The sequence below is a fragment of the Ammospiza caudacuta genome, chromosome 27 (assembly GCF_027887145.1).
Source record: "Ammospiza caudacuta isolate bAmmCau1 chromosome 27, bAmmCau1.pri, whole genome shotgun sequence".
Taxonomy (NCBI): domain Eukaryota; kingdom Metazoa; phylum Chordata; class Aves; order Passeriformes; family Passerellidae; genus Ammospiza; species Ammospiza caudacuta.
Genome location: NC_080619.1, coordinates 5,982,707 through 5,990,706, shown reverse-complemented (window position 1 = coordinate 5,990,706; position 8,000 = coordinate 5,982,707). Strand labels below are relative to the sequence as shown.

At 56.8% G+C, this 8,000-nt stretch overlaps 1 protein-coding gene across 1 annotated transcript in view; it reads right to left on the bottom strand.

Annotated features, from left to right (window-relative positions):
- Positions 1-432: 432 nt before the first annotated feature.
- KCNH6 (potassium voltage-gated channel subfamily H member 6) overlaps positions 433-8,000 on the bottom strand; it is a 31,751-nt gene continuing 24,183 nt past the window's right edge. The window contains exons 9-16 of the mRNA XM_058820366.1: positions 7,661-7,860; positions 5,387-5,639; positions 4,769-4,962; positions 4,180-4,279; positions 3,512-3,799; positions 2,755-2,935; positions 1,751-1,949; positions 433-1,059 (exon numbers count right to left, since the gene is read on the bottom strand). Of these exons, the coding sequence (XP_058676349.1) occupies positions 772-1,059; positions 1,751-1,949; positions 2,755-2,935; positions 3,512-3,799; positions 4,180-4,279; positions 4,769-4,962; positions 5,387-5,639; positions 7,661-7,860 (1,703 nt within the window). The 3' untranslated portion in view covers positions 433-771. The remainder of the gene's footprint in view (positions 1,060-1,750; positions 1,950-2,754; positions 2,936-3,511; positions 3,800-4,179; positions 4,280-4,768; positions 4,963-5,386; positions 5,640-7,660; positions 7,861-8,000) is intronic.

The window sequence follows — 8,000 nt, the reverse complement described above, 5'->3', positions numbered from 1 at the left end:
TTGAGGACTGGACACGGGGCTTTTCAGCTTTCTGGGATTGTGCTTTTGAATTTTGTGCTTTATGCCCAGGCCAGTGACGAGCTGGATTTACCCGGGGAGCCGTGGGATGCGTGTTGGGGTTTGCAAGGTGTGATCAGCCTCGCTGGAGAAGTCACTGCTCTGGGACTCGTGCTGAAGCAGGCTGAGGTGGCATGGGCTGCTGGCCCTTCACTTCTCAGTGGCATCAAGTAGGACAATCTTCTGTCCTCTGTCCTTGTCCTGGGCTTGCCATCTGCAGTTTGCCCTGGACCACACCATGGAGATCTCACACTCCTCCTCTGGTGACCACCCTTCTGTAAGACCTGCAAGCCTTGTCCCAACACAGTGGTCCCTGCTCCAGAGGTTTCCAGCACAGCAGCCTCGCAGCCCAGAGCCCTGGATTTGCTCTCCTGTGGTTGCTGTGGCTCGCTTGGCTTGTTCCTTTCTCAAGAAGAAGCCTTGGCAAGGAGGAGGTGGTGGGAACCACGCGGCCTAACCAGCTCGGTGGTGGCTGTAAGAACAATTGTTCTAGGTTCTCTCTAATGTGCAAATGAAATCTACTCTATGGGAACTGCTGGAAAACGTTGACCTCGGAAGCCAGCCACTCTATCCTTCCCGTCACGGTGGCAGAAGATAGCTACAAATTATACCCCTGAGCCAATGGCATTGTCCAATGTCTTACCCTTGCAGTCAAAATCAACATCAACTGGCCGGGCTTGCAGTTGAGGTTCCTCTTGACTGGCCCCCACGTCTCTAACTTGCAGGAAGCACGGGGTCGGAGAGGTGTCTCTGAATGTCCTGGTGCTCGGAAGATGCCTCCAAGTGCTCGGGGAGGGAAGGGAAACGAGAGCCCCGCGAGAGTCCCTGGGTGCTTGGTGCCCTTTGGTGGGGAGGCTCTGGGCTGGGCAGAGGTGGGGAGTGGTGCTCCTGCTCGGAGTAGACGGTCAGGGTTTTGTCGGATGACGCAGACAGATGCATCCCGCTTGACAAGGAGTCCCTGGATTTCAAGTGGAACTTTTCTACCTCCGTGTAGCTCGGGCTCTGGTGGGAAACAAGGAATTGTATGAGAGATGGTAAAAGCAAAATAAAGTAGCCACACTCTTTCCTCATCAGGCTCCAAGTCCCAAAATGTTATTTTTCACTTGGGGGAGCCTCAGAGCAGAGGAACCACTTCCTTCCCTACTGATGGGGCAACCTGGTAGCATTGGGGATGGCAGCTGTGCCCCAAAACCAGAGATGCACTGGGCAGATCGGCTCCAAGTCAAAACCCCGTGGCCTTGCTGGGCCCCATAAGTGTGCAAAGCTGTGCCTTGCTGAGAGAGAACTTGAGACTGGGGCAGAAGGACCTGGTGGGTGCTGAGCCATCAGGGGTGCCCTTACCTGCTCCTGGGTGGGCAGAAGGACCTGGTGGGTGCTGGGCCAGCTGGGGTGCCCTTACCTGCTCCTGGGTGGGCAGAAGGACCTGGTGGGTGCTGGGCCAGCTGGGGTGCCCTTACCTGCTCCTGGGTGGGCAGAAGGACCTGGTGGGTGCTGAGCCATCAGGGGTGCCCTTACCTGCTCCTGGGTGGGCAGAAGGACCTGGTGGGTGCTGGGCCAGCTGGGGTGCCCTTACCTGCTCCTGGGTGGGCGGGCAGAAGGACCTGGTGGGTGCTGGGCCAGCTGGGGTGCCCTTACCTGCTCCTGGGTGGGCAGAAGGACCTGGTGGGTGCTGGGCCAGCTGGGGTGCCCTTACCTGCTCCTGGGTGGGCAGCTCCTGGTCCTGCAGCGTTGCACAGGGGGCGAGCGGCTCCAGGCTCCGCGGGACGATGCCGTACATGGCCAGGCTCTGGGAGCTGGGCGAGATGGGGCTGTAGGCGGGCGGCACTTGGGACAGCTGGCGCTGCAGGAGCTGCAGGATTACATGAATGTCTGACGACATCCTGGACTCCAGCCTGGGGACAGAGCAGCCAGAGAACCCTTTTGCATCCTGCACTGGGAGGAGGTGCCAACCCCGCTACCCCAGGGCAGTGATGCTTTGCCTGCTGCTTGTTGAGGTTTTTAGAGAGCTTCAGACCAGCCCTGCCAGAGAGAAATCAATCCTGCCATCTCTCTCCTGCCACACTCAATCATCCTCTGCCCAATTTTATGTGGAGCCAAACTGGGATCTGGAGCGGGGATTTGAAAAAAGCTAAAATTACCCTGGAGGGGGGAAAAATCGCAATGGTTAGTTTTAATCTGGATCAATTCTCCAGGCCAGATGCCTGTGCTGACAGATGGAGCAAGGCAGGTTAGTGCCAACCACTTTTAACTCAGGAACAGAAGAAAACAGAAAAGTAGAAGTCTCTTCTTTCTGCCTTGTCCTTGACTGAAGTGAACAAGTCTGGCAGGAGTGGGCACAGCCCCACTTGCAGGACACAGTCACAGCATCACTGACAGAGTGGGCAGATCTGTCCCCCAGAGCTGGGATGGTGCACTGGAGAGACACCCAAACACAAGTGTGTGGTGAAATGAGCTCAACAAGGGCAGCAGAACCCACAGTGTCAGGGAGGTTCTGGGGTGGTGACAGATGCCAAGGGTGGTGGCAGGTCCCAGATGAGGGGCTGGGCTGCAGTCAGGGTCAGGAGTTGCCCTTTGAGAAGCCGCTGCATTTGCAAAGCACTCTCACCCTCCCCAGGAATGCAGTGTCCCACTGCAGCCACCTCTAGAAAGCAGAAGGTGATGGCCCAGAGTCCCCAGGTCCTCTCCACCCCTGCCCACCTGCTGAGCTGGGCCTGCAGGAGCTCCAGCCTGGACTCGATGTGCCCGGGCCTGCAGTCGCCGTGCAGGGGCACGTCCTGCGAGCTGTGCACCAGCGAGATGTGCTGCAGGGGCTCTGCAGGGTGGGCTGCCTGCCGGTCCTCCCAGAAGCTGAACATGTTGGGAATGTCCAGGGGAGTGGCTGGAAGGAGAGGAGACATCTCAGCATCTTGTCTTGCATCCTCCAGCCCCACTGGAGATGCTTCGGATTCTGTCAGCCGACACAGAGGGAGAGCCATCACCAACATAGATGTGGAGCCACCACTGACATCAAGGAGAGCTCTCACCAACACACATGGAGAGCTCTCACCAACACACATGGAAAGGCATCATGTACACACATGGAGAGCCATCACCCACACACATAGACAGCCACCACCTTGACATACATGGAGAGCCATCGCCAACATACACATGGAGCCACCACTGACATCATGGAGAGCCATCCCCAACACACATGGAGAGCCACCACCCTGACATACATGGAGAGCTATCCCCAACACACATGGAGAGCCATCACCCACACACACAGACAGCCACCACCACATGGAGTGGCACAGGAGGGACACAGCAGATCCAGCTGGGGACAAAAGGCAGCCAAGACCCTTGGCCTTGGAGTGTGGCTCCCCTCAAATGCCCATGAGCAGCTTGGCCCCGCTCCAAGCCAAGGCCACCACACCCAAGCATGTCTCCCCACCCTCCTGCCAGCCCTGGGTACCTGTGTAGGACTGGCTGCTCTCTGCTGCCTGCTTGCCAACCTCCGTGTTGCCGGCGCTGGTGGTGATGAGGCCGAGCGAGGGCAGAGCCAAGTCATCCTTTTTGGCTGTGGGGAAGGGCTCAGCTTTCACAGGGCTGCCAGTCTTGGCCTCATCATCGCTGGCCTGGGAGCAGGGAGAGGTGCTGCTGCCCAGGTCGTCCCACTGCTCCTTACTCAGCGGCTCCTGCGGGTTGGTGAGCTCGGAGTAGGTGTGATACTGCTCTGGGTCAGAGATGCCCGTGTCTGGGTCTGTGGGACAGCACAGCACGTCACTTTGGGCAGTACCACACGTGAAACAAACAGCCCTCCATTCCCTCAGGATGCCTGTAGGGCTGGGGCACCCCAAGGGGAGGGAGGGGAGGCAGCCTGGGTGCCTGCAGGATGGTTTGCAGGGACAGAGACGCCAGCAACCTCTGCTTTGGGGCACCTGCTCAGGTAGTAATGGATACTGATGGCACTGTCCCACCCTGGCAGCCCAGGGGCACTCACCAGGCTTGTGGGGCTGGCAGGGCAGTGATGCTGACCCCACTGTCACACCCTGCCAGCCAGAGGCACTCACCAGGCTTGTGGGGCTGGCAGGGCAGTGATGCTGACCCCACTGTCACACCCTGCCAGCCAGAGGCACTCACCAGGCTTGTGGGGCTGGCACGGGGAGTGCTTGCGGCGGCGAGCCCGGCGGTAGGTGCAGTCGTACTCCTCGCTGAGGGGTGAGCGGGGAACGCTGTCTGCCTGAGGAACAAGAGGGGCTGCTCATCAGGGAAAGGCCGTCCTGTCCCATCCATGTGTGCCACGGGGGCTCCAGCCCTTGCCATGTCCTCTCCACCACTGCCCTGTCCCACCCCGTGCCTCCTGGACTGGTTTCAAATTATCCTGAAGCTGTCCTTGCTGCTCTGAGACTCAGGTAAGTGTGTCAGGGCCATGGGGAGGGAAGGAGCACCCTGACAAGTGGCAGGACATCCCAGAGTGGGACAGAACACGGAGGGAATTTTACTTCCTTGTCTATATTTCAGGTCTCTGAAAAAAAAATGTCAGGAAAGGACAAAGTTCATTCACATACTGTAAAAGTAGACGTATCCTGCTGTGGGGGAATCATAACTCCCTGGAGAATGCCCTGGGAAATGTGGCTGTTGCACCTCCTGACATCCTTGCTTCAGCCCTCCCACTTGCCAAATTTAAGCCCTGACCGCATTTGCTCCCCGGGGCAGCCCTGGCGCTCACATCTCGCAGGTTGAAGGTGATCTCTAGGTTGCTCCAGAAGTTGTCAGAGAAGGCTGGGTACATGTCCAAGACCTCCAGCAGGTCCTCACGCTGGATCTTGTGCAGGTCACAGTAGGTCAAGGCCCTCACATCGGCGTTGGACTTCCCTGGCCGGGCGTAGAGGCTGATGGGCTCCCCAAAGATGTCGTTCTTCCCTGTGCCAAGAGACAGCTCATTGTGGACACGTGGGCACCCACCACTGCTCCAGCTATTCTGGTCCAGCACCCTTTATTTTGGAGCTTGTGAACAAGGGGATGCCCAGCAAACCCAACCCTGACTGTGTGTGTTGGGGATAACACTGTGAAAGCCACCACTGATGGTGACACCAAGCAAGGGCAGGGGGTCATCAGTGATGGCTGGAGACTGCTGAGCCATGCTCTGCTCTGCTCTCCTCATTCCTTTGCAGCTTCCCCCTGGCATCTCCCAGGGATCTTCCTTGCCCTGTCCACTGGTGTGGGGACCCATCAGATGCTGAGGAACAACCTTCCCTTCCCCAGCATGGGGGCAAGTTCTTCCTCCACTGCTCACCACCCTTTGCCCCTCGCCCGTCACCCCTCGCAGAAGGAAGAACTTTTTCACCTAAGATGGCCACCACAATGTCTTCCCTGAGGATCTCAATGGAGCCGCGGGAGATGAAGTAGAGGGTGGTGAGGACATCTCCGTAGTGCACCAGGGTGTCTCCGGGCGGGGCATGAGTGGTCTTGAACTTCATGGCCAGGGCGCGCAGGCAGCCCTTGCTGGCGCCCCGGAACGCTTTGCAGTTCTGCAGCAGCGTGCGGTTCAGGTGCAGGCAGATGTCGGCCTGCAGGCAGTCAGGGAAGCCCTTCAGCACCTGTGGAGAGCCAGGGGGAGATGTCATCACGCCACTGTCCCTGGGAGGGAGCGCTGTGACAGAGCTGAGAGGCTGTGTGGCACTCAGCATGGAACAATGGGGCCAAAAAGGGAGATGGTCTGCCCGGAAAGACAAAGGTGGGGAAATTTCCCATCCCTGGAAGTGTTCAAGGCCAGACTGATGGGGCTTGGAGCAACCTGGTCTAGTGGAAGGTGTTCTTGCTCATAGCAGGGAGTGGGACAGTTTGAGCTTTGAGGTCCCTTCCATCCTTAAACCATTCTGTGATTCTGTGATTTCCATCATCTTTTGATCTTCTCTTAGTGGATCCCTGCCTGTCGCTGGCTTTTACTGCTTGTGGCTGGGGACAACAGCACTCCCAAGCAATAATTAAAAGTAACCAGCTCAATCTATTTATACCCACTGGTGGCATATCCCCTTTTTCATCTTTACACCCACTAATCTTGGATGAATGAGAGCAGAAACTGGCACAAAGAGCACAAAAACCTTAATTAAACAGCACCTGCCTGAATGCCAAGAAACAGCAGCACAGGACAGTTGTGTGCACTGACAGCTAAATATACCTGTGCAAATACCTCATGTTGAACAAAAGCTGAATCTGAAGGTGACATCAAGGTAAAACTCACAATATGGAGAAAGCTGCTGCCACCAATGACTCACAGTGCCAAGGTGAAAACCACCTGGGTTTGGGTTTTTTTTGGAGAGCAGCATATGGCCCTGGGGTCCTCCTTGCTGTCCTCTTTGCTCACATCCCGCTGGTGGCCAAATCTGGAACAGCCATGCTGGGGCTGGTGAGCACGACCTGTTCCTGGCTTCAGCTTGATCTCCCATGCTAGCAGAAGTGTTTCCCTATTGGGAAATCAGGGGTGGACGAATTGATCCGGCTGTGGGTTGATTGATGAGATCACGCTGTGTCTCTGCAGCAGCCGGCAGGAATTGGTGTGAGCAGCAGCATGGCTGAGCTGCAAGCTCAGCTCTCCCTGGGGATGTGTGACCTGGGTTTGTACTAAGCCAAGAGCACCTGTGCTTGGGTAAGGTGGCACTGCTTCTTGTTATTGCCACTGATGTCCGGCCCAGGGTGTGCCCTCCACCTGAGAGGTTTAACCCAAAGCTCTCCCAGCAGCAAACCCCCAGATGCTGCCCAGTTGTTTCATGTGGCAGCAGCAACTTTAGAGGGAGATGCTGAATTCATGCAAATCTGTGTCCTGATGCTGCTCAGGATCAAATCTTAAGGAAAAGAAGGAGCATTAGCAGGGAATGAGAGGGCTGATAACCTCCCCAGGGCTAAGAGTCCAGGAATACGAAGCCTCATGTCTCTCCTTGCCTTATCCTTTCTCATTCCTCTGCCTTGCTGCTGGCCAAGCCATCATGTCTGTGAACTGAATCCCAGGGCTGTGAGTGCACTCCCCAGCCCAGAACACCTCAGCCAAGCCGAATCCTCATCCCCACGGAGCCCCGGCGCTGCCGGCTCGGAGACACGGCGCCTCTCCAGCACAGCTCCGCCATTGATCCCCCTTTGCTAACAAACAGCTGCCTCTCTGGGCTCTAATTAAAATGGATCGAGGTTTATTTAAATGCCCTCCTTTCCCTGCTGCGAGAGCAGGATGCACTTTGCTTAGCAACCGGTGGTGTGGAGAGGAGCTGGATCGATACCTGCTCTGCTCCTGTGACACCAACAGACACCAGCCTGAAAGTGCTCAGTGCCAAGGAGGGACTCTGAGCTCCCCACCAAACCTGCTCTCTGGCCAAGAAAAGTGCTCATGATCCTGGAAAACCTCTGGGTGGATGTAAAGGAATGGGCAGAAAAAGGAGAGAAGGAGAAAGGGGGATGCAGGAGGTGGAAATGCAGGAGGTGTATGGATAAAGTCTGTCTCCAGCCTCCCAAGTCTCCTGCCCCTATCCTGATCAAACGGATGGAAATCTTTGGCTGGACCCAGATCTAGATGCTATGTTGTTTAGGACAAGGTTCTGTGAGGACACAGGGCCTGCCTGCCTGTGCTCACCGCGTTCATGTCGATGCCGTTGGTGTAGGACCAGGCGTGCTGGAAATACTCCTCCAGGCGCTGGCGCAGGGGGTTGGGGATCTGGTGGAAGCGGATGAACTCCTTGACCCGCAGCATCTGCGTGTGGTAGCGTGCCGTGCCTGAGTAGAGGCGCTGGATGATGGCTGAGACGTTGCCGAAGATACTGGCGTACATGAGAGCTGAAACGAGAGGGCAGGGCTCAGCGGGACATGGAGAGCTGCATGTCCAGTTACACGAGACCTGGAACCAGCAGATTCCCAAAACCCACATCTACCAGGACCTGAAAACATGTGTTTCTACCACCCCATCCATTTGTCTG